The sequence below is a fragment of the Catharus ustulatus genome, chromosome 7, assembly GCF_009819885.2.
Source record: "Catharus ustulatus isolate bCatUst1 chromosome 7, bCatUst1.pri.v2, whole genome shotgun sequence".
Taxonomy (NCBI): Eukaryota; Metazoa; Chordata; class Aves; order Passeriformes; family Turdidae; genus Catharus; species Catharus ustulatus.
Window position 1 is genome coordinate 37,786,383 of NC_046227.1, and position 26,509 is coordinate 37,812,891.

A 26,509-nucleotide genomic window follows, 5' to 3' on the forward strand; every position below is an offset into this window, starting at 1 on the left:
CAGCAAGTTCCCCTCCCCCCTAAATAAACAAACCCTCAGACATATTAAAAGCAGATTAAAATGCATCTCCTGTAAATCCTTTACAGTGCTGTGTGTTGAGGAGAATTGGAGTTTAGAATTCTCTTTTCCCACCCATAATGTGTCTTTGTCTATAAAGTATCTGTTGTCTGGGGGAACAGCTTTGGAAAAGGTTTTTGTGCCTTGCAGGCAGGAGATAATTCCTTTGGTGAGGGGAAAAAAAGGGAAAAAATAACAGCAACTGGTAATTTCCTACCATGGAAGTTTAAAAAAAAATTACAAGGAAAGTGCATGTATTTCTTTATTTATTTATATAGATATTTATTTTACATGGATATTCAGGTTGGGGGGTGATTTGCTATGTTGAAAATGTTAGCAGGAAGCTTAGAGTTTGCTTTTCCCTTCCTAAGGCAAAAATTGTAATTATTTCGGATTTTAATCAGCTCAGCTAATGCAATATGTCCTCAGACCCAGCCTCTGTTTTCTCCAGCATTAGCTGAGTTCTGTGGGAAGAGCTGGAGTTTGCCTGAGTGGAAGTGAGCACAAAAATCTCCCCTTGTTCTTTGTCCTCTTTATTTGCAGCTCTGCTGTGACTCGGTCCCCAGCGGATCCCTCTGCAGCAGGAGCGGGGAGGGCTGCTGGGTTTGGTTATTTCTGTGATTATTTTTGTAATTATTTTTGTAATTATTTTTGTAATTTTATGGGTTTGGAATGGCTGCTTTGCTCCAATAACAGGGTAAGGAATCCTGATCTGTGCAAAGGCACCACCAGAGCAGAGTTCCTTCTAGGAAAAGCAGGATTTCAGCCTTTAAAAGGAGCAAAACCAAACCAGGACCCACCACTATATTTTGATTTTTTTTCTTGTTTTACTATAGCATTTGAAAGCACTGCAATGCAGTTTTTATTTTTGATTCTTGGTTTGGAAGGAGTTGTGTTAAAATTTTAAAAACCAAAGGAATCCCTCTCAGAGGAATTATCATCGTGTAACAAAAAAATAATAAAATATAACTGGTTTAAGGGAAACATCTAGTAAGTCTGAATAAATTTATTTCTTCCCAATAAACATGGGGAGAAGTCTTTCTCCCTGAATTTCCCACTGTCATCTCCTGTTACACTTCCCTGGGGCCTTGGGAAAAAAAAAAAAAAAAAAAAAATCCCAGATGATGACTTGGTGTTTGTGGGCAGGAGCAGCAGAGAGGGAGAGTTGAACCACTTAGGCTGAGTTTGCTTAGGCTGGGCTTGGTTAGGCTGGGCTTGTGGGGTCAGAGCAGCTCCAGGGGCAGCCCCAGGGCAGTGTCCTGATGAATCCCTGGGAGCTGGGATTGATCCCAGGTTTTGGGGTTTGTGTTGAATTGGTGTCTCTGAGCAGTGAAAATCTTTTACCTTGAATTTCCTTTTGCTTGGAGACAAACCCCTCTGTATTTCTGTTCTGCCACCAAGTTTAAAACACAAAAATCCTCTGAGCTGAGCCTCCCCCCTGAGCAGGAAAAGGGGACAAATCCAGGGAATTCTGTTGTGCTTGGCTGCCCAGGCTGCAGCTTCATCTCATCTCCTGCTCCTCTGCAGCCTCAAGGTGACTCTGATGGATTGTGCTGCCTGACAAACCCAAAACTGGGATTTCCTGGGAGCTGCTTGCTGGGCTGGCAGCTCCTGGGCTGTGTCCTGCTCCTCCAGGTGTTTTATCCTGGGGGCAAGGAGCAGAGCCCCAGCCCTGCTGGGATAATCCACATTTAGGGCTGTGCTTTGGGGTCAGCTCTGGTCTAACAGAGTTCAGAATTTAATTGTGGACATGGTGATGTTCTCAGGTTTTCATGTTTTACTATTTTAATATTTTCATACTTTCATATATTCATATTTTTCATATTTCCCATATTTTCATATTCTCATCTTTTAATATTTTAATATTTTTAATCTTTCATGTTTTCATATTTTAACATTTTCATGTTTTAATATTTTCATGTTTTCATATTTTTCATATTTTCACCTCCTTTTCCTCTCAGCTGTGGAGCAGCCACTTCCTTTGAGCTGGGCTGATCCTGGGGGGTTGTTCAGCAAACATCTCCTGTTGGTGTGAGAGCTGAAATGAGGGGTGCCCAGCTTGTTTATTGTAATTAAATGACACAGCAATTTATTTATTTATCATTTCAAATGCTGTTTATTGTATTTCAATGGTACAGCAATTTATTTATTTATCATTTCAAATGCTGTTTATTGTATTTCAATGGCACAGCAATTTATTTATTTATTATTTCAAACGCTGTTTATTGTATTTAAATGATACAGAAATTTATTTATCATTTCAAATAATGTCTATTGTATTTAAATTATACAGAAATTTACAGGTCATGGGTGACAAATCCCAGCCACAGGGGTCAGCCCCAGCTGTCTAGTTCTGGTTACAATTATACATTTTTATATTTTATTACTTTATATAATTTTATTGCAGAGCATCATAAAACATGACAACCAATTAAATACTTTTACTATTACCTACTACCAACATCACCACATTCCTCTTACTATTTTCCAATCACAAAAAGTTAGTGTGTCACAGTTTAAGCTAGAAGTTGTATTTTAGTTTTTATTCCAGTGGAAAAATTTGAGATTTTTTTTTACTTGCAACATTGGCATTTTTGTTTGCCTGTGAAAATCTTTTTGCTTGGTAAAATCATTTTTTGTTTGAGGTGGATTTATCCTTTGCCCTTCCGACTCACACACTAACACACTTTTGGCCTCTTTAGTTATTCAGTAAAACTGGCTCAGGAATTCATTTCTTCTATAACAAAACTTGCTATTATTTTTATTCCTTCTTCAACTTTTACATTTAATTATTTTTTTTGTGAGACCTTCCATTTTCCATCATGTTAGGAAGCAGAAATCCCAAAGGCAGCCGCTGCTGTTCCCAGGAAGGGATGAAAGGCTCTGAGCCACGAGGGAGGGATTTGTAAAGCCTGGCTTAGCAGGAGCTGCTGAGCTCTGCAGTGCCCAGCTCCCCCTTCCCCTCTGTGCCCATCCCAGCTCCAACCCCTGGGAAAAATCCAGGAGAGCTCCAGGATCAGGGGAGGATCCCCCAGGGCTGGGCTTTGCTCACACCAGGGAAATTCTGGTGTCTCAGCCGTGAAATATTGCACATCAATAACTCATGTGCCCCAAAGCAAAGCAAAGCAGCAGCTGATCCTCCCCTGGGTGGTCACTGCTGCTCTGCAGTGTCAGATTCCAGGAGAGGAATTCCAGAGCAGGGATCATCCCTGGGGGTCCCTTCCAGCTGGGAATATTCTGTGAGAGAAAGGAAAACAAAGATTCCTGGCTGAGCAGGGTCGTGCTTCTGTTTTATTTCTATTTATTTATTTATTTTAAAAATGCTTTCTGCTATAAGTGCTTACTGAAACATCTCATGGAGAGATTCTCACTAATTTTCATCCCTGAAATATTTGGATGTCCTTTACCTTTTATTCCATATCTGCCAGTGAAGTCAGCAGAGTTTATGCAGGGTATTTTCATCCCTTAAATATTTGGATGTGCTTTACATGTTATTCCATATTTGCCAGTGAAGTCAGCAGAGTTTGTGCAGGTAAAGAGCACGTTCTGAAATCCTGCACAGAGATCTCTGAGTGCTGTTAAACACCTTAAAAATTAAATAAATCCTTGGGATAATAGATAAATGGCTAGCTAAAAAAATACATAAAAATTTAAAACCTGCCCTGCTTGGATGGTTTTTTTATTTTGGTGTGCTGCTGTTACCAAAAGCCAAGAGTCCATCTCTCCCCCCTGTGCCTGTGGAGGATTTGTTCCTGGTGTGCCTATAAATACCTTGTGCAGAATTCTCTTTTTGGGTGGGAGATGTGAGGCTGTGGCAGTGTTGGAGGTGCTGATTTCCTGCAGATCTCTCCTCCTGGGTTTGGCTCCCTGGTGTTTCCCAGCTCCCCTTTGAGGAATGAGCAGGTTTTGGCTGAAAGCTGAGGAGAACTTTGGGGATGCAAATACCTGGCTGGGCATGGAGTTCCTGGGGGATTGGTGTCTGCAGACAGCACAGGAACATTTTGTGGGAGCTGTTTGTTTGAGAGGAGTCCCCAGCACCCTCCCTGCACACCCCAGGATTTCCTGCAGCCTGGAATAACTCTGGATCTTGCTGTGCTCTGCTCATCCCCTGTGGCTCTGGTGCTTTCAGGTCAGACTATTTCCAGAGCTCAGGACTGACAGATCTGGCTCTGGCTGTTCCTTTCCTTTCCTTTCCTTTCCTTTCCTTTCCTTTCCTTTCCTTTCCTTTCCTTTCCTTTCCTTTCCTTTCCTTTCCTTTCCTTTCCTTTCCTTTCCTTTCCTTTCCTTTCCTTTCCTTTCCTTTCCTTTCCTTTCCTTTCCTTTCCTTTCCTTTCCTTTCCTTTCCTTTCCTTTCCTTTCCTTTCCTTTCCTTTCCTTTCCTTTCCTTTCCTTTCCTTTCCTTTCCTTTCCTTTCCTTTCCTTTCCTTTCCTTTCCTTTCCTTTCCTTTCCTTTCCTTTCCTTTCCTTTCCTTTCCTTTCCTTTCCTTTCCTTTCCTTTCCTTTCCTTTCCTTTCCTTTCCTTTCCTTTCCTTTCCTTTCCTTTCCTTTCCTTTCCTTTCCTTTCCTTTCCTTTCCTTTCCTTTCCTTTCCTTTCCTTTCCTTTCCTTTCCTTTCCTTTCCTTTCCTTTCCTTTCCTTTCCTTTCCTTTCCTTTCCTTTCCTTTCCTTTCCTTTCCTTTCCTTTCCTTTCCTTTCCTTTCCTTTCCTTTCCTTTCCTTTCCTTTCCTTTCCTTTCCTTTCCTTTCCTTTCCTTTCCTTTCCTTTCCTTTCCTTTCCTTTCCTTTCCTTTCCTTTCCTTTCCTTTCCTTTCCTTTCCTTTCCTTTCCTTTCCTTTCCTTTCCTTTCCTTTCCTTTCCTTTCCTTTCCTTTCCTTTCCTTTCCTTTCCTTTCCTTTCCTTTCCTTTCCTTTCCTTTCCTTTCCTTTCCTTTCCTTTCCTTTCCTTTCCTTTCCTTTCCTTTCCTTTCCTTTCCTTTCCTTTCCTTTCCTTTCCTTTCCTTTCCTTTCCTTTCCTTTCCTTTCCTTTCCTTTCCTTTCCTTTCCTTTCTTTCCCTTTTTCCTTTTCCCTTTCCTTTTTCCTTTCCTTTTTCCTTTCCCTCAATTTTTTTTTCTTTTTGGGCAGAACCCTGTGGATCACTTTGCTATTTCTTTGGGAAAGATCAAACCCAGGATGATCCCACTGGGGCTGCATCACTTTTTTATTCCCTGCACAAGAAACAATTTCATTTCCTGAAGCACTGCTGTGTCCATTCAGGGAGCTGCTCCCAAGTTTGATTTTTAAATAATTCCTCTGCTCCACGTTTATTTTCAGCAGCTTGTGAGGAAATTTCACTCAGGGGCTGAGGAGAGGTTTGGTTCTGTTTTTACAGGGTGCTGGTGAAGAGGGGGCTGATTATCAAGAAATAAATTTATTTCTTGCCTAGGGAGACTCCCATGAAGAGCTGAAGGAAATGTGCAACATTTTTCTGTGAAAAACAATCTGTGCTGATAAAGATTTCTCCAAATATTCTCCTTTCCCCTGTGCTTTGGAATGAGGGGCAGCCAGCTCAGCTCCTGGAATTCTGCTGGAATTTTGTTTTGTCAGGAGTTCCCAAGGCAGGGAGAATTCCCAATAAATTCCAAACCAAAATCTCAGGCTGCTTGTCCCTCCTGTCCTGTGGGTCAGTGTGCTTTGGGGTTTTCTTGGATTCTCCTGTGACTCCTCAGCTCTTTTCCTCCTGGAATGGATATTTGGATATTCCTGCTCTAGATCAATGTGTGTTTTATGGATGGAGCCTCCTCTGTTTTCTAAAAGAGTGGTGAGAACTCAGGTGTGAAAGCAGCTTCTATTTATTGATGGTGCTGCTGGAAAGGGGATTTACTCAGAATGGAAATTTCCTCACCGAGGCAATTTCCCTTTTGTGTTTTCTCAGAGTATCTTTTTTTTTTTTTTTTTTTTTTTTTTTCCAAATCCCCTTTGGGCATCCCTCTCTGAACTATCCTGTCAAAAACACAGATTCCTCCTTAAACCATTAAAACTTAAACCTCAGGTGATGGATTTCAACAAGCTAAGCAGTCAAACCACAGGAAAATGGAATTTCAAGCCACTCTGTGCTGCCTTTCCCCCTCTGGTACTTGGATTTGTCGGATTTGTTTTGGCAAGTGTTTGTTGAGCCTGCTGCAGTGAGATTTGGGGATGTTTGGGGATATTTGGGGTTTTTTGTGTGCTCCACTGGAGAGGATTTTTCCCCAGGGGAAGCTCAGGGTTTCAAACTGGAGAATAAAAGCTGCTCAAAAAAAAAAAAAAAAAAAAAAAAAAAAAAAAAAAGAGAAAAATAAAATGAAGGATCTACTTTTCTCTGTAGGAGTTTCTGTGAGGAAACAGGTTTGGGAGGAGAGATGATTTAATTTTGTTTTTTCGTGACTTTTTTAGCACCCCTGGTATTATCCTCAGTGTCCTTCCTGCTGTCACGAAGATGACTCACTTGGGATTTGTTTTCTCCCAAAAATTCCTTTTCTGTGCTGCCTGAGGTGTCTCCATCTATCCCTAAAAACCCCAGGTCCAATTTCTCCTTCTGGTTCAATTCTGGCTGCTTCAGTCGAATACAAAAGTGCATTTTATTTGGAATTTGGTGTGAATCTTTTCCTCTGAAGATCCCTCCTAGGCAGGGGGATTTGTTTGTGGTTTGTTGTGTTTTCCTTAACATCCACAGGGATGGTTTTGTGTCAGATTTTGGTGGATTCTTTGAGCTGGATATGTTTTCTCCCAAAGTCATCCATGATTTCCTAACAAATTCTCTTTATTTTCCCTTTTTGCTTGGTTTGGTGTTGCTGCAAACTTTTAAAAACCAGGCAGAAAAGTGATTTGGAGTTGCTCAGTAGTGGTTTGACACTTTGGATTTGTTTTTCCTGGAAGGTCCACGTGGGATAATGGTGTTTGTGAATTGGGAAAATCCCTTAATTCAGCTTTGTTGGGTTTTGGAGTGTGAAAACTGAAATAATCCTGGCAAAACAAAGCAAACACAGCAGCAAAAAATGATCCAGAATGGGAATCCTTTAGAGCCTTGAAGGTGTGGAGTCACAGGAGTGGGATTGCTGATGGATTCCTGGTTTTGTTCACCCATTTGATGTATTTATATATATTCAGTATGTTCTATACAGATATATTCTATATATTCTATATTCTATATATTTGGTTTTTGTCTCTTTATGGGAAATGCTGGTGATTGTCATCAGATTCCCATTAAAATATCACTAATTAGTCACAGGACAGCTCCAGGAAATGTCAATTTTCCAACTGTGAGGCAGAGTGAGACACCAAGAAGTGGGATTTTTTTTTTCCCCCATGAGAAATGAGTACCCAGAGACAAAACCCTAAATATTTAACAGCAGTCTTTGCTAAAAGTGATTCATTTGCTCAGTGTCTCTCTGCTGAGAGAATTCCTTTTTCACTGCCTGGTTCTGATGATGGACAGGAGATGCTCTTGGTGTAAAATTCTCTCTCCTGGCTCAGGGAATGGAGTGAACCTTGGAAAACTGGGCTGGCTCTGAAGCTGCTGCTGAACATTTCCCTTCCACCAGCAGGATTTGATACCAAATCCACATTTTGTTCCACCTCACACCACCCCAAGGCCCTCAACACCTTTTTTACAGCACAAAATACTCCCAAATTTGTGACCATTGTTTGAGATATTTTTGTTTGAGGTAACAAATCTGAGATATTGTTGCTATGGCAGCATTTTCCAGCCAGCAGAAAATGTTCTGGCAGCTCCTGAGCTGAAAACCCTCTGGTTCTGAGGGGTGAAAGTTGAATTTTAGAGTCACCCTGCTCATCCTGGCTGCTGAATTATCCCCCCAAAGAGCAGGAGAGCATCCCCTCAGCTGGGGAAATTGGGGTAGGGATTATTTTTAGCCAGGCTGATACCAAAAGTTGAGTTTTTCTGCTGCTGGAAGCTCTGTGCAGCCCCCACCTTGTCCACCTGCTGAGGATCTGTGCCCAGAAAACTCACCTGGATTTTGATTCATGCATCCTCTCTTTTTTTTCATTCTCTCTTTTTCCCTCTGATCTCCTTTTATTTTACATTTCTATTCTTTTCTCTTACTTTCCCTCCTCTCTCCCCATTTTTTATTTACATTTTGCTTCCTTTTCTCCTCTTAGGACCTCTCCCTGTGCTTTATTTTTGTATTTTCTTCTCAATTTCTGGGTCACCCATAAATATCCAGTGGCAAGCTGCTGTCACTTGATTATTTCTCACTTCATGGCATCTTTCACAATTCAGCTTCAAAGCAAAACAGTTCAGATTTAAATCCTAAAAGCAGAATTCATCTCACTACACAGGAGCACGTGGAGAAAAAAAGCAATTTTTTTGGATACAAATTTTTTTTTTTTGTGTTGGTGGTGGAGGATTTATTCTCTCTGTGCTTTGCTTTGTGTGCAGCCCAGATATTCTGAGTTTTGTGGGGTAAGCTCAGCCATAAACTTCAAACAAAGTGTAAAAAAAAGCTGATTTCTGTGCTTTGTGTGATGTGCAGGAGGAAGGTGGGGAAAAATGGGAGCCAGAATGGATCAGAGTGGATTTGGGATAGTTGGGTTTTCTTTAAAATGAGCCATTTTTGGTTCTGTTTTCCTTAAAATGAACCTAATTTTTGTTATCCTTAAAATTAACAATGTTTGTTTTCCTTAAATTGAGCCATTTTTTTGTTACGTTTTCACATTTTTTGTTATGTTTTCCTTAAAATGATCCATTTTTGGGTCATGTTTTCCTTAAAATGAACCACTTTTTGTTGTGTTTTCCTTAAAATGAGCCATTTTTTATTTTCCTTAAAATTAACAATTTTTTGTTTTCCTTAAAATGAGCTATTTTTTGTTGTGATTTCCTAAAAATGAGCCATCTTTTGTTATGTTTTCCCATTTTTTGTTATGTTTTCCTTAAAATTAACCAATTTTTGTTACATTTTCCTCAAAATGAACCATTTTTTGTTTTCCTTAAAATTAACAATTTTTTGTTTTCTTTAAAATGAGCCATCTTTTGTTATGTTTTCCCATTTTTTGTTATGTTTTCCCATTTTTTGCTATGTTTTCCTTAAAATGAACCATTTTTTCTCTGCAAGGCCAGAGAACTCTGAAAGCTGCAGGTGGAGGTGGGAATTCAGAATAAATTATTCAGAATAAATTAAATTATCCTGTGCTGGAGAGAGGCACCTGCAGTGCTTGGGACCTGGAGCTCGTTGTGTGTTGGGTTTTTGTTTTGTTTGGGTTTTTTTTGTCCTTAAAATGGTGCCAAATGCTGAGGGAGGCTGAAGTTCTGCAGAGTGGTTTGGGGCTTAGCAGGAAGAGTAAGTGCTAATAAAAATAAAAATAAAAATAAACATAAACATTAAAATGAAAATAAAAATTAAAAAAAATAAACATAAAAATAAAAAATAAAAATAAAAATAAGCATAAAAATAAGCATGAAAATAAACATAAAAATAAAAATAAATAAAAATAATAGCAATAATAATAATAATAGTAATAGCAGTAACAGTACTAGTAAAATAATAACAATAATAATAACAATAGCAATAACAGCAACAGTAATAGTAATAAAAATAATAATAATAGCAATAACAGTAACAATACTAGTAATAATAATAATAACAATAGTAATAATAATAACAATAGAAATAACAATAATAATAACAATAGCAATAGCAATAACAGTAATAATAATAAAAATAATAACAATAACAGTACTAGTAATAATAATAATAATTTTAAAATAGTAATAATAATAACAATAGCAATATCAATAACAATAATAGCAATAGCAGTAATAATAATAAAAATAATGATAGCAATAATAATAATAACAATTGCAATAGTCATAACAGTAATAGTAGTAATAATTATAATAAAAAATAATAACAATAGCAATAGCAAAAATAACAATAGCAACAACAGTAATAATACCAATAATAATAAAAAATAACAATAGCAATAACAATAACAACAATAGCAACAATAACAGTAATAATAATAATAACAATAATAACAACAATAATAATAATTAAAAATCACCCTCTTAATGATTAAAAATCACCCTCTCAATGATTAAAAATCACCCTCTTAATGATTTTTTTCACCCTATTAATGATTCTTTTCACCCCATTAATGATTATTTTCACCCCCTTACCCCCTGCTAGGTGCCAGCCCCGGTGTCTTGCAGGTTTGGCTTTGTTTCTGCTGTGCAAAAATCAGAATATCAGGCCTGGTTTGCATAAGAGCCAGCAGGTGCTGTGTTCCCAGGGCTGTCATTTGATGGTTTTTATTTATTTTGGGGGTGTTCCCTCCTCTTCCCTGTCCTGGTGTGCCAGGGAGCAGCAGCAGAGCTTTCACTGCTGAGCAGAATCAACATCTGGAGCTGGGAGGGAACAGGAAAAAAAGTGCACAAGGAGCTCATCAGCACTGAAAATGGAATTAATGCCAGATAATTCCAGAATTTGGGGATTATTCAGCAGAAATTTGGGGATAATTCAGCAGAAATTGGGAATAATTCAGCAGAAATTTGGGATAATTCAGCAGAAATTTGGGATAATTCAGTAGAAATTGGGGATAATTCAGCAGAAATTTGGGATAATTCAGCAGAAATTGGGGATAATTCAGCAGAAATTTGGGATAATTCAGCAGAAATTTGGGATAATTCAGTAGAAATTGGGAATAATTCAACAGAAATTGGGGATAATTCAACAGAAATTGAGGATAAATCAGCAGAAATTTGGAATAATTCAGCAGAAATTTGGAATAATTCAGCAGAAATTGGGGATAATTCAGCAGAAATTGGGGTTGCTATGTGGGGATAATTCAGCAAAAATTGGGAATAATTCAGCAAAAATTTGGGATAATTCAGCAGAAAGTGGGGCTGCTCTCCTTGCTGTGCTGCAGGAATTTGCTCTCTGCAAGCTCTAATGCATTTCTTGCTGCAGGGAGGGTTATGAGCCAGGAAATCTATTTTTGCTCATTAAAAAAACCCCCAAAAATCACCAAAGAAAGGCCAAGCAGCTCAGAACAAAAAGGAAACTCTGCATTTTTGTCCTGGCAGAGTGCACTGGGGGGGTGTTGTGCTCTCTGTGTGTTTTGCCAGCTCAGAAATATTCATTTATTCCCATTTCTGGGGGTGTTTGGGCTGTGTTAACACACCCAGCACCCCAGGGAAGCAAAATTGTCCCCAGGGTGGGACAAACTGGGACCCACCAAATAACAGATGCAATTCCCCTTCAATTTTAATTTATTTTTCAACAAATCTGACTTGATTCATCAGTGATGAATTAATTTACCAGGGATGGAAAACTTAAATATTCTGTTTTTATCTCCTGGAGGAAGCAGCAATTCTGCTCTGTGATGATTTTGTAAGGGATTTTTGGTTTGTTGTTTGTTTAATTACCTGGTACAATTTTACAATTTGATTTTTAACTGGGGCAGGGTTGCTGAGCATCCCCAAACCAAGCACAAATAAACAGATTTTCCAAACAGCACTGGGGTGTCTGCTCAGACATTTCCTATTTAAGCTTTCCTACATCAGGGAAAAAAATGATGATTTTAAAAAATATTTTTAAAATTTATCATTTTTGTGTCATTACCTGTTTCCCAAGGGCTTGAGGAGCACTTGGCTGGTGCCAAAATGGTGAGATTGGGGCATTTTCAATAAAATCCAGAGTTCTGCTTCTTTGATTCTCTGCAGATAATGAGGGGTGGAAGGAAATCAGGTAAGAGCAGGGTTTGAGCAGGAATTTTGGGTTTGAGCAGGAATTTAATGTGTGACATGGAGTTTGAGCAGGTAATTGGGTGTGGCATGGATGTGGAGGACAGAATTTGGGTGTGACATGGATTTTGAGGATGTATTTTGGGTGTGGCATGGACTTTGAGCAGGTATTTAGGGTTTGAACAGGTATTTAATGTGTGACATGGAGTTTGAGCAGGTATTTTGGTTTTGAGCAGGTATTTTGGCTGTGGCACAGGGTTTTAGCAGATATTTTGGGGTATAACATGGTATTTGAGCAGGTATTTTGGGTGTGGCATGGGATTTAAGCAGATATTTTGGGTGTGGCATGGGATTTGAACAGGTATTCTGGTTTTGAGCAGGTATTTTGGGTGTGGCATGGATTTGGAGGCCAGAATTTGGGTGTGACATGGATTTTGAGGATGCATTTTGGGTGTGGCACAGGGTTTGAGCAGGTGTTTTGGTTTTGAGCAGATATTTTGGTTTTGAGCAGGTATTTCAGCTGTGACACAGAGTTTTAGGAGGTATTTTGGGAATGGCATGGCTTTTAGGAGGTGTTTGAGGTGTGACAAAGGGTTTGAGCAGTTATTTTGAGTGTGGCACAGGGTTTGAGGAGGTATTTTGGGGTTTAGGAACTATTTTGGGTGTGGTTTGGCGTTTAAGCAGGTATTTTGGGTATGACAGGATTTTGAGCAGCAATTTTGGGTGTGGCAGAGAGTTTTAAGAGGTATTTCAGGTGTGGTATAGGATTTGAGCAGGTATTTTGGGTGTGGTTTGGGGTTTTAGGAGGTATTTTGGGTGTGGCATGGATTTGGAGGACAGAATTTGGGTGTGACATGGATTTTGAGGATGTATTTTGGATGTGGCACAGGGTTTGAGCAGGTATTTTGGGTGTGACATGGGATTTGAACAGGTATTTTAGGTGTGTATGGGGTTTGAGCAGGTATTTTGGATTTGAGCAGGTATTTTGGCTGTGGCACAATTTTAGGAGGAATTTTGGGTGTGACATGGATTTTGAGCAGGTATTTTGGTTGTGGCAGAGAGTTCTAGGAGGTATTTCAGGTGTGGCACAGGGTTTGAGCAGGTATTTTGGTTTTGAGCAGGTATTCTGGCTGTGGCACAGAGTTTTAGGAGGTGTTTTGGGTGTGGCACCAGGTTTGAGCAGGTATTTCAAATGTGTGTAGGATTTGAGCAGGTATTTTGGGTGTGGCACAGGGTTTGAGCAGGTATTTTGGTTTTGAGCAGATATTTTGGGTGTGGGACAGAGTTTTAGGAAGTATTTTGGGTGTGATGTGTATTTTGAGCAGGTATTTCAGGTGTGGCATGGGGTTTGAGCAGATATTTTGGGTTTTAGGAGCTATTTTGGGTGTAACACAGGTTTTTAGGAAAAATAAAATGATTTGTTGGAGTTCAAAGTTGTTCCTGCTGGCACTAAGAGCTCAAAGTGGATCACTGGCCCCGAGTCCAACCCCATCAGCTCCACAGAAATATTAATGAGGTAAATCAATAATTAAGTCCCCTCTGCAAAGGTGATGCTGGCTTTGACTCCAGTTGCTCTGCAGTGCCTGTTTCATTTATTTTCCAAATGAGTTTTAGGAATATTTCCAAGATTTAAAGATTGTTTTGTTTTGTTTTGTTGTTTTTTGTGGTTTTTTTTTTTTTTTTGACACTTTGGTTTGACTCTGTAGCCTATTCGAGATATTCTGAATAAATTTCTTTATTCTGAATAAATTTCCTCATTCTTTTTTCACCCAGGGATTCTGAATTTGCACCCACTGGGTGATTTGCTCTGTTCCAATGTTTTCCCAGGGCAGGCTGACACAGGAGAGGGATTGGCATGGCAGCAGCATTTCCTGAGTCAGTACAGCTGAGTTTTGCTGCTTTTCTGACATCCTTTAATTTTCTCCATTTGTTTTCAACCATGTTTTCAATTCTCATTTATTGTATTAAAATAATATATAAATGTATTTAAATATAAATAAATATATTTAATATTTACCTTCCCAAAGCTCCTGGCCCCAGGGGCACTGAGGACTCAGGGATTTCAGGGCTTGGGACACAAAATGAGGTTCAGGTTTTTGGTAGATTTTTAAAAAGTTTAATAAAAGTCAACAAGAGAGATTAAAGCAAATGTTTACAACAGCCAAGAGCACCTGTTAACTTAGAAAACACTTCTTTAAATGTATTAACTTGTGGCATTTTCATAGACCTTTCATGAATTATTCAAAATCACCCCTCTCAACATCTAAATTAACATTTTTACATTTTTTTTTCCCTTGTGGCTCTTTCCTGTTGGTGCACTCCTTAATGGAGAGTAATAATTTTTTTTTTTCCTTGGAGTTCTGATCTTTATCTAGATAGGATAATCTAAGAATGTGAAGATTTTTTTGATTTTTTTTTTTTTGTATTCTTCGAGTCAGTTCCATGAACAAAAGCTTTTTACACCACCATGTTACAGTCCAGGAAAAAAAAATATATTAAAAAGAAGATTTTTTTTCATTATTTTTTACCATTCTTTGAGTTAGTTCCATGAACAAAAGCTCTTTACACCATGTTGCACTCCAAGAAAAAAAATATATTAAAAAATACATTTTTTTGATTATTTTTTACTATTCTTTGAGTCAGTTCCATGAACAAAAACTCTTTACACCACCATGTTACAGTCCAAGAAAAAAAAATACATTTATCACACTATAATTTCCAAGTTCTGTTAATAGCAGAACTAAAAGCAACAATATTCACACGGCAAAGTTTTCCCACATTCTACATGCAGCATTCATTTTAATAATTGTGAAAATCCAAAATTCATTTAAATATTTGTGAAAATCCAGTAATATAAAATGTACATCCCACACTGGTTTGGGGTTGGAGGTGTGAAAAACACATTTTACTGTTTTGGTAAAATTGAAAAGGTTTAATGAAAGACAATGGGAGAGACACACAGAAAGCAAAGGGTTAAAATGGTTGGGTGCTTAGCAAGTTGTTTTTTTAAATTCATTTTACAATACATTAACTTGTTCCATATTTATAGTTTTTTATGCATAGTTTAACTTTTTCTGAGAACTGTTTAGCATGGCCACTCTTTGGGTTTATTTTTTTAGGGCATGAGTGTTTTTTGGCTTGTGGTTTTAATTTTTTCAAATTATTTTTTAATTTGGGTGGTGGTTTTGGCTTTGTGCAGCTGGTGAGTGTTGATAATTGTTGTGTCAGCTGCAGGGTTTTTATTACAGATTTATGGGCTGTTATTTTAACTAAGTGGATAGTTTAAGCATAATATCTTTAAAAAAATGTGTATCTAACTTTTGCTATTAGAAAAAAAACTATATTCACACAGAAAAGCTATTTTAACATTACACATACAGCATTTATTTTAATAGATGCCAAAAGCCAACAATGTGTCATGCATTTATCACAGAGGGACCCCAAATGCCATTTATCTCTCAAACCAGGAAATGTGTTTGGTTATCTCAAATTTCTTCACCTGAGGCTGCACCACCTCCTGCTCTGAGATGGTAAATTCAGGATTTATGGTGAAAATCCCTTTTTGTGCTTGCAAAATCCTCTTTATTTTTTATTATTTTAAAACCTCTAAACTCAGAGAAGTGAAATAATAATTGCCAATATGTCTGGATAGAATTGCTGGTGGTACCCAGGGCCCAGAGCAGAATTTCTCTGGAGCAGGAATGGTGTGGGTGGAGCAGAGCACTTATCCCAGCAGCAGAATTAATGGAACAGATTGTCAGGGGGGATGCTGGAAAAAAGGGAAATGTGATTTATGGCTGGGCTTAATTCACTGCATGGCAGGAGAAAGGTGGGGAAATCATGGATGGAGGTGCACAGAGAGGATTGGCTCAGAAATCACATTTTATTTCTGGCTCCTTGAATTGATCCCTGGTTTTGGGATTGGGTGCAGGATGAGTTACATTTGAAAAGGAAAAAAGGAAGCAGAGAATGGAAAAATATAATATAATATAATGTAATGTAATGTAATATAATGTAATATAATGTAATGTAATATAATGTAATATAATATAATGTAATGTAATATAATGTAATATAATATAATGTAATATAATATGATGTAATATAATATAATGTAATATAATATATAATACATAATACAATATAATATAACATAATATAACATAATATAATATAACATAATATAATATAATATAATATAATATAATATAATATAATATAATATAATATAATATAATATAATATAATATAATATAATATAATATATGTGATAATAGTGGGGAATGGCTGATTGGGAAAGGATGAAAATCAGGATTTTAATGGTTGTTCATTCTCCTTGATGTTTTGGGAAAATCCCTTTGGATATGGGGGTGGTGCCTTTGCAAACCTGTCAGAAATTAAAATTAATTTAATGAAGAGATTGCAATAATAACAGAGACAAACCCCAAAAGGCTCAGGGATGGAATGGGGTGACACAGACAATCCCAATATTTCCCATAAGAGATGCAGGCAGGAACTCCTGGCCAGAGAATGAGAATTGAAGTGGATTTGAAGCACAAAAACCCTCCCAAAACCCCACAAGTCTCATTCTGTGCAGGCAGGGGAGATGCTCAGTGATGGGGCATTATATTAAAAAAAAATTTAAAAATCTGTATCTATCTATATATCTATATATATCTCACATATTATATATTGAAATTTATTTTATAATATAATGATATAGTATATATCACATAATATATATTAATATAATAATACCATTAAATGATTCTAATATTAATGTATTACAATAATTATATTATTATATATTATAATATATAACATAAAATATATATTACACGTGCTTTTATACATGGAGTTTGTGGGATTTTGGTAGGGTTTGTGGGATTTTTGTGGGGTTTTTGTGTGTTTGTTTGTGGGGTTTTTGTGTATGTTTGTGGGATTTTTGTGGGATTTTTGTGGGATTTTTGTGTGTATGTTTGTAGGATTTTTGTGGGATTTTTGTGTGTTTGTTTGTGGGATTTTTGTGTGTTTGTTTATGGGATTTCTGGTGGGGTTTTTATTTGTTTGTGGAGTTTTTGTGGGATTTTTGTGGGATTTTTGTGGGATTTTTGTGGGATTTTTATGGGATTTTTATGGGATTTTTATGGGATTTTGTGTGTGTTTGTGGGATTTTTGTGGGATTTTTGTGTGTTTGTTTGCGGGATTTTGGTGGGATTTTTGTGGGATTTTGTGTTTGTTTGTGGGATTTTTGTGGGATTTTTGTGTACTTTTTTGTGGGATTTTTGGCCTTGCTGCCTGGAGCTTGGGATGAGCAGAATGGGGGTGAGCAGGCAAAATTCTGGGAATGTTTTGGGACACGGTTCTGGGAAGTTTGTGCAGCCCTGCTCGTGCTGGGAGCACCCCAGGGTGGGAGCTGTGCAGGGACAGATTTGGGGTGGTGCTGCCTGGTCCCCCTTCCTGGGAATGGGGAGATCTGGAATCAGGAATCCCCTCCAGAATTGTGGGAGCCAGGAATGATCCCCTAAAGCTCTTGGGAATCAGCTGGAGTCCTGGATCTCCAAAAATCTGGGTTTGGGGTGTCCTGGGGTGTGTTTGAAATGTCACCCCTTGGTTTTGGGGTGATGCTGGTGTTTGAATTTTGAAATGTCACCTCAGCCTGATTTTGGGGTGTGCTGGTGTGTGTTTGAAGCGTCACCCCAATCTGGTTTTTGGGGTGTGGCGTGTTTGAGTTCTGAAATGTCACCCCAATCAGGTTTTGGGGTGTCCTGGTGTGTCTTTGAAGTGTCATATCTTGGTTTTGGGGTGTGCTGGTGTTTGAATTTTGAAGTGTCACCCCAACCTGGTTTTGGGGTTTCCTGGTGTGTGTTTGAAGTGTCAGTCCAATCTGCTTTTGGGGTGCTGCTGGTGTGTATTGGACTTTTGAAATGTTACCCCAATCTGGTTTTGGGGTGTGCTGGTGTGTGTTTGAAATGTCACCTCAATCTGGTTTTAGGGTACTGTTGGTGTACATTTGACTTTTGAAGTGTCACTCCAATCTGTTTTTGGGGTGTGCTGGTGTGTGTTTGACCTTTGATCACTCCAATCTGGTTTTGGGGTGCTGTTAGTGTGTATTTGACTTTTGAAGTGTCACCCCAATCTGTTTTGGGGTGTGCTGGTGTGTGTTTCAAGTGCCAACCCAGCCTGTTTTTTGGGGTGCTGCTGGTGTGTTTGAAATGTCACCCCAATCTGGTTTTAGGGTACTGTTGGTGTGTATTTAACTTTTGAAGTGTCACCCCAATCTGGTTTTGGGGTGTCCTGGTGTGTGTTTGAAATGTCAGTCCAATCTGCTTTTGAGATTTGAAGTGTCACCCCAGTCTGTTTTTGGGATGTGGTGTGTTTTACCTTGTGTCACCCCAATCAGGTTTTGGGCTGCTGATGGTGTGTGTTTGAAGTGTCACACCTTGCTTTTGGGGTGATGCTGGTGTTTGAATTTTGAAGTGTCACCCCAGCCTGGTTTTGGGGTATCCTGGTGTGTGTTTGACTTTGATCAGCCCAATCTGCTTTTGGGGTGCTGCTGGTGTGTTTGAAGTGTCACCCCAATCTGGTTTTAGGGTACTGTTGGTGTGCATTTGACTTTTGAAATGTCACCCCAGCCTGGTTTTGGGGTGTGCTGGTGTGTGTGGCCTTTGAAGTGTCACCCCAGTCTGGTTTTGGGGTGTCCTCATGTCTGTTTGAAGTGTCACACCTTGGCTTTGAAGTGTGCTGGTGTGTGTTTGAAGTGTCACCCCAATCTGGTTTTAGGGTACTGTTGGTGTGCATCTGACTTTTGAAATGTCACCCCAGTCTGGTTTTGGGGTGCTGTGTGTTTGAGATTTGAAATGTCACCCAATCTGTTTTTGGGGTGTGCTGTGTGTGTGTTTGAAGTGTCACACCTTGGTTTTGGGGTGCTGTTAGTGTGTATTTGACTTTTGAAGTGTCACCCCAATCTGGTTTTGGGGTGCTGTGTGTTTGAAGTCACCCCAGCCTGTTTTTGGGGTGCTGTTGGTGTGAGTTTGGCTTCCAGCAATGACAGTGGCTGCAGAGAGGGGTCAGGGTGTTTCTGGGAGTGTATCCATGCAGGAATGTCACTGTGGTGTCACTTGGGAATCTCAGGGTTTGGGATTGAGAGCAATGAGGGATTTGTGTTTCCAAACAAGCTGTGGGTGGATGAAACCAGCACTGAGAGAGAAAAGAAACAATGGGAAGGATCCCACTGATGGATGGATGGATGGAAAAAAAGATCTTCACCTTTCCAAACAAATGTGGGATTGCTGAGAAATGAAGTTGGGCACGGAGAGATGAAAGAAGCAATGGGGAAAAACCATGAATGGCACAAGGATGGACGATGGAAGGGGAGGGCTGTGCATGAGAGGGGAATCTCAGGGATCAGGGTTTGGGGAGTCTGCACCTCTGCAGTGCCTCAGCCATGGCAAAGAGAGAGGGAAATTGGGATAAAAAGGAGGCTGAGCCTCCAAAAATGGGAGAGAGCCCAGGGGATGGCCCAGGGCCTCTCCTTGGTTGGGATAAAGCCAAAGGGCTCCTCTGGCTCCTCTGGGACACGATTTCCTTGAGGTTTGCAGGGTTTTTCTTTTGATATTTGCAGGATTATTCTCCCAATATTTACTGGGTTATTCCCCCAATATTTATGGAGTGATTCCTGTGATATTATCTGGATTATTCCTCCAAAATTTACATGGATTATGGGATTATTCCCCCAAAATTTACATGGCTATTTCCTCAATACTTAACTCCTCCCCCAATATTTACAGGATTATTCCCCCAATATTTACAGGATTATTCCCCCAATGTTTACATGATTATTCTCCCAATATTTACAGATTTATTCCCGTGATATTTACAGGGTTATTCCCCCAATATTTACAGATTTATTGCCATTATATTTACAGGTTTATTTTCCAGTATTTATAGGATTATTCCCATGATATTTACAGGGTTATCCCCCCAATATTTACAGAGTGATTCCCATAATATTATCTGATTATTCCCCCAAAATTTTCATGGATATTGTTCCCAATATTTACAAGATTATTCTCCCAATATTTATAGGATTATTTCCCCAATATTTACAGGGTTAATCCCTTGATATTTAAAGGATTATTCCCCCAAAATTTACACAGCTATTCCCCCAATATTTACAGGGTTAATCTCTTAATATTTTTATGTTTATTGCCCCAATATTTACAGGAGTATTCCCCCAATATTTATAGGATGATTCCCCAATACTGACAGGGTTAATCCCTTGATATTTACAGGGTTATTCCCCAATATTTACAGAATCATTTCCCCAATATTTACAGAATTCTTCCCCCAATATTTAAAGGATTATTCCCCAATATTTAAAGGATTATTCCCCAATATTTACATGGCTATTCCCCCAATATTTATAGGATTATTTCCCTAATAATTACAGGATTATTCCCAATAATTACAGGATTATTTCCCCAATATTTATAGGATTATTCCTCAATATTTACAGGGTTATTCCCCCAAAATTTACATGGCTATTCCCTCAATATTTATAAGATTATTCCCCCAATATTTATAGGATTATTCCTCAATATTTACAAGATTATTCTCCCAAAATTTACATGGATATTCCCCCAATATTGATAAGATTATTCCCCAATATTTGTAGGATTATTTCCCGATAATTACAGGATTATTTCCCCAATATTTTTGGGATGATTCCCCAATAATTACAGGATTATTTCCCCAATATTTTTGGGATTATTCCCCAATAATTACAGGATTATTCCCCCAATATTTATGGGATTATTCCCCAATAATTACACGATTATTTCCCCAATATTTTTGGGATTATTCCTCAATAATTACAGGATTATTCCCCCAATATTTAAAGGATTATTCCCCAATAATTACATGGCTATTCCCCCAATATTTATAGGATTTTTTCCCCAATATTTATAGGATTATTTCCCAATAATTACAGGATTATTCCCCAATAATTACAGGATTATTTCCCCAATATTTTTGGGAATATTCCTCAATAATTACAGGATTATTCCCCCAATAATTACAGGACTATTTCCCCAATATTTGTAGGATTATTTCCCAATAATTACAGGATTATTCCCCCCAATATTTTTGGGATGTTTCCCCAATATTTTTGAGATGATTCCCCAATATTTTTGGGATGATTCCCCAATAATTACAGGATGATTCCCCCAATATTTGCATGGATATCACCCTTAATTCCCAGCAGCAGAAGGAAATCTCCAGCTCCTGCTGCTGTCCCCACCCCATGGCTGTGACCCCAGAGTGAGCACACAGGGAACATTTTCCACCTTTTATTTGAATCCATAGAACAAAAAAAAAATGGATTTGGGGCACCCAAAATGTCACATCTGTCCAGTCCACAAAATATCTCCTGTCCAAGGCACTGAATTCCCCCTCTGTGGGACCTGCTGCATTTCAGGCTGATGTGGAATATAATTCATAGATAAATGGGGGTGGTGAAGTGCATGAAATGTGCTTTTCCTCATGGATTTTCTCCTGTGTTTGCAGCAAGGGAAGCCCTACGTGTTTGACAGGGTGCTGCCCCCCAACACCAGCCAGGAGCAAGTTTACAATGCCTGTGCCAAGCAGATCGTCAAAGGTGGGTGCTGGCTCTGCTCATCCTTAGGGGAGGGAAAATCGTGGGTTTGAAAACTAATCTTAAAAAAATCAGGATTTTAGTTAAAAATTAAAAGAAACTGAGTTTGAGATAGTTAACTGAAACTTCAATAATTGATTGAAAAAAACACAAAATGAACAAACAAACAAAAACCTCAAAAAAACAAAACCAAAAAACCCCAAAAACCCAACCAACCAACCATAAAATTTTTGAGAGATGGAATTGAGAATAAAAAATTGGATTTAAATTTTTTTTTTCCCTGGAAATTCTGTAAAAATCCCCCCCAAACTTGGTTCAGTGGCTTTTATAATCTGATTTTTTTTATCCCATCCTCTGGAGTTTTGTGCAGATTTTTTTAATCTGAGATTTTTTTTCCTTTCTATTTTTTTTTTGTTTTTTCTTTTAATCTGGGTTTTTCCTTGTGGGTTTTTTTTTCATCTGGGTTTTTTTCTTTCTGGATTTTTTTTTTTTGTTCTGGGATTTTTTCTTTCTGGGCTTTTTTTAATCTGTTTTTTTTTTGTTTCTTTGTTGGGTTTTTTTTGGTGTATTTTTTTGGTTTTTTTAATCTGGGTTTTTTCCTTTCTGGGCTTTTTTTCTTTCTGGGTTTTTTCCTTCCTGGGGTTTTTAATGTGTTGATTTTTTTTTGTTTGTGTTTTTTTTAATTTTAATCTGGGTTTTTTTCTTTTTGAATTTTTTTTCTTTCTGGGTTTTCTTAATCTGTTTTTTTTCTTTTTTTTCTTTCTGGGTTCAGTGCACAGATGGTCCAGAAATGACTAAAGGTGGAAAATCTTCCAGCAAAAAAAAAAAAAACCCCTCAGTGCTGAGAGCTCTGCCTTGTCCTCACTGCAGCTGAAACAGAGAGTTATTTATTTAATTTTTAATTAGGATAAAGCTGTTTTTTTACTAATTGGGAAGGGAAATTGCTCATTGCTTCCTCCAGCAAAATGCAAATATTGATGGAAATTCTGAGCACTTTTCTTCCATCATTCTTGAAAAATCAGGTTATTCCCCTTGGCTGGGAGCTCAGCTGGTGCCTGGCATTTCCCTGCAAATAATGACTTTTTTTACCTATTTCCCACTTTTTTCCCACCTTTCCCCCCCTTTTTTTTCCTTTTTCTTCTTTCCTCCATTTTCCCCTTTTCCCCCATTTTTCCTATTTCAGCTGCAGGGCTTTAAAAATGTTTTAATTCAGCTTGAGGATGGCATGAAAGAGTTTAAATTGAATTTTTAAATTGTTTTTCTCCTTCTTGCAGATGTTCTGGAAGGTTACAACGGCACAATCTTTGCTTATGGACAGACCTCATCAGGGAAAACACACACCATGGAGGTAAAATTAAAAAAAAAAAATTAAATTAAAAATGAATTTTTGGGATGGGGGGAAATTCCAGGTCCCAACCTCCTGGGCAAGACCCAGAGCTGGAATAAATCCCAAATATATCTAAATAAATCACAGATATAGCTAAATAAATCACAAATTTATATAAATGAATCACAACTATATCTGAATAAATCCCAAATGCAATTAAATAAATAACAAATATATCCAAATTTATCCCAAATATCATTGAGTAAATCCCAACTATATCTAAATAAATCATAAATATATATGAATAAATTCCAAATATATCTAAATAAATCCCAAATGTATCTATATAAATCGCAAATATAGTTAAATAAATCCCAAAGATAATGAAATAAATCCCAATTTTTTGCTTATGGACAGACCTCATCAGGGAAAACACATACCATGGAGGTAAAAACAAAAAAAAATAATTAAATTAAAAATTAATTTTTGGGATGGGGGGGAAATTCCAGGTCCCAACCTCCTGGGCAAGGCTGGAACAAATTCCAAATATATCTAAATATCTAATATAAATAATATATTATATATATATAATATATAATCCAAATATCTAATAATATAAAAATCTAATATATCTAAATAAATCACAGATATAGCTAAATAAATCACAAATTTATATAAATAAATCCCAAATATATCTGAATAAATCACAGATATAGCTAAATAAATCACAAATTTATATAAGTAAATCACAGATATATCTGAATAAATCCCAAATGCAATTAAATAAATAACAAATATATCCTGTGCTTTGGGGTTTTTTGGGGTCACCTGGAATGGTTTTCCTGTGATTTGGGATTTTTGGGGTCACCTGGAATGGTTTTCCTGTGCTTTGGGGTTTTTTGTGATCACCTGGAAGGGTTTTCCTCCCCACACCTGGTGTCTGGTGCAGCTCAGCCTAGCAAAGCTGGGCTCTGTGAAATTAAAACCCAGCTTTCCTGGGCTCAGCATGGTTTTGCTCTACAATTCCCACAGGTGATTCCCCCCAACCTGAAGGATGAAGGACAATGAGAACCTCAGGAAAACCAATCAGTGCTGTCTAATTAATCCTGTCCTTCCAGAATTCATCCCAGGCTCAGCCCAGAATCCTGAGTAAACCACGCTCTGGGTTTAATTAAATCAAAATTTCTGCAGGGCTGGAGCTGCTGCTTGCACAGGAAAAAGCTAAAGCAAATTTATATTCTGAATTATAAAGGGTGGAAAAAGTGCTTCCCTCCTTCCAGAAAGGGAAAAGCTGCTCCAGAGTGGGATCAGGTCTAGGTTCAACTTTAATCCCTGTTTTAGTTTAACATGCTCTTGTGAAGTTGTTAAAGTGTGTTGTGGAAAGGGGGAGAAAAATAGTTTGGGGTTGAAGAAATGGTGAATTCTCTTGGTAAAGCTGTTATGGGGATTTAGGGGGGAATGGGGAATGAGAAATGGGGAATGGGAATGGAAATGGGGAATGGGAAAAGGAAATGGGGAATGAGAAATGGAAATGGGAATGAGAAATGGAAATGGGGAATGAGAAATGGAAATGGGAAATGTGTCAGTGCTGGTGCTCAGCTCCACCAGGAAAAGCTTGCTGGCACACTCAGATCTTTGCCACCTAAAACTTTAAAAATCACATTTTTTTCCACCATAAATGAATTTGCTGTGCTGTGACCCCACAGCAGAGCTGTCAACGCTTGCCCCCCATAAATTGGAGTTATTATGTCAATTATGATTCTGTCAGGTATTATTATATAAATTATAATACATTATAATATATAATAATATATTATATATCATTATATATATTACATTATATATTATTATATTATTATATATTATTATAACAGGAGAAATCAGGATCCCTGCCCCACCTGGTTTATCAAACATGACCCATTAACAGGATATCTCCCATGGAGATCAGGATCACTGCCCCACCTGCTCTCAGGAGATGGTGACAGAACAAATATTTTGGTCACATCCTGTATTGCAACCCATCCTAAAACCAGGATGTTTGAATGCTTCTTGTCACTGCCAGATTCCCAAATCCTGGTTGAGCAGGGAGCACCAGGCTGGGCTGGGATGTTTGTTGGGTTTGGATGGATGACACAAAGATGCTCCAAGGAATTCCAGGGGTGAAGTTTGTCCTGCCTGACCACCAACATCAAATTAATCCCCCCCAAAGCCATAAACAGCCATAGGGAGCTTCTGGAAAAGGAAATTTGGGATAAATCTCCCTGAGGAAGGATTTTGTGTCCACAGGGGAAGCTGCACGACCCCCAGCTGATGGGGATCATCCCCAGGATTGCCCACGACATCTTTGACCACATCTACTCCATGGATGAGAACCTGGAGTTCCACATCAAGGTAAATGTGGAAAAGTGATTATGGGGTGGAGGGAATTCCATGGGAAATCTGCCTTGGAATGTTCTGGTTGATTTTTTTTTTGTTTGGTGTTTTTTTGGGTTTTTTGTGGGTTTTTTTGTGTACTTTTGTTGTTTTGTTGGGGTTTTTTGTTTTGTTTTTTTTTGTGTTTTTTTGTTTTGTTTATTTGGTTTTTGTTTTGTTTTGTTTTTCTCCACCTTTTTTTTTTAACAACACAAATTCCAATATTTAAATATTTTCAATATTTATTGTTGATGATGCTCCCTAGAAATCACCTCATACAGGTGCTGGAATTTTTTTTTTTTTTTCTGGGGTGTGTGTCCAGCTCAGGTTTGCTGGAAGCACCTTTGGAGCAGCCAAATATTGATTTACTGCAGAGATTGGACCCCTCTGGTTCTGACCATAAATTCCAAAGGGCTGCAGGAAATTTGGGAAAATCCTGACATCCTGTCTCAAGGAGACATTTGAATTAAATATTTGAATATTATTTGAATAATTTTATACCTCTGAACCAGCTTCTGGAAGGGCTTGGTCAGGAATTGGGAACCCTCTCAGCAATGGGGTCCAGACAGAAAAAATTTCATAAATAAACCTCTCTGAATTTCCACTTTTTTTTCCTCTTCCTCTCCAATTCCATTTGGAATTTGGTCTCTCCTTTATAGCAGTGCTGGTTTTTCAGTGTGAATTATTAAGTCTGGCCTGGAATCAGCTGGTCCAGAGGAGGGATTTAAATGGGGAAGTAAAGGCAAAAAAAGCAAAATAAATCTGTGTTTGATAGCACTTCAACTCATCTGTGTAGAAAGCACTGATATTATTTTTCATTTGAGAGAAAATGAGATTTTATACTAAATACCAGGAGTTAATTGATACCTAGAATGCAGCCATGAGATTTTCCAGCTAAATAATCTGGATAAACCTTAATTAGGGGAGGGTTAGACCCTACTCCTCTCCCATATTTCTCTTTTTTTCTGTGAGTCAAATCCCCTTTTATTAAGAAACTCATTCATTCAATCATTCTTAATTTTTTTTTTTTTTGAGGACAATTGTCTCTCTTTGTTACACCAAAGCTCATTTTCATTTTGGATTTGATTCAAGGCAGAGCTGTCACACGTGCTCCATTTCAAAGTTTAATTTAATATATATTGCTGAGGCTTATGGAAATGGAATGGCAAAGGTGCTCTCTGGTTTTTTGGGGGGTGAAAAATCAATGTACAATCCTCAAACCTGACCCTTCTCATGACATTTTTTTTGGTCAATTTTGCCTGTTACAAAAAAAAAAAAAAAAAAGGAGATGAGGTTTGCCTGCAGGTTTCTTGGTGTGCTTTCCTATGAATCATTGATAAA

At 38.0% G+C, this 26,509-nt stretch overlaps 1 protein-coding gene across 1 annotated transcript in view; it reads left to right on the plus strand.

Annotated features, from left to right (window-relative positions):
* Positions 1-26,509, plus strand: part of KIF5C (kinesin family member 5C) — a 66,414-nt gene that overhangs the window by 2,064 nt on the left and 37,841 nt on the right. The window contains exons 2-4 of the mRNA XM_033064696.1: positions 21,342-21,432; positions 22,704-22,777; positions 25,043-25,147. Coding sequence (XP_032920587.1) covers positions 21,342-21,432; positions 22,704-22,777; positions 25,043-25,147 — 270 coding nt within the window. The remainder of the gene's footprint in view (positions 1-21,341; positions 21,433-22,703; positions 22,778-25,042; positions 25,148-26,509) is intronic.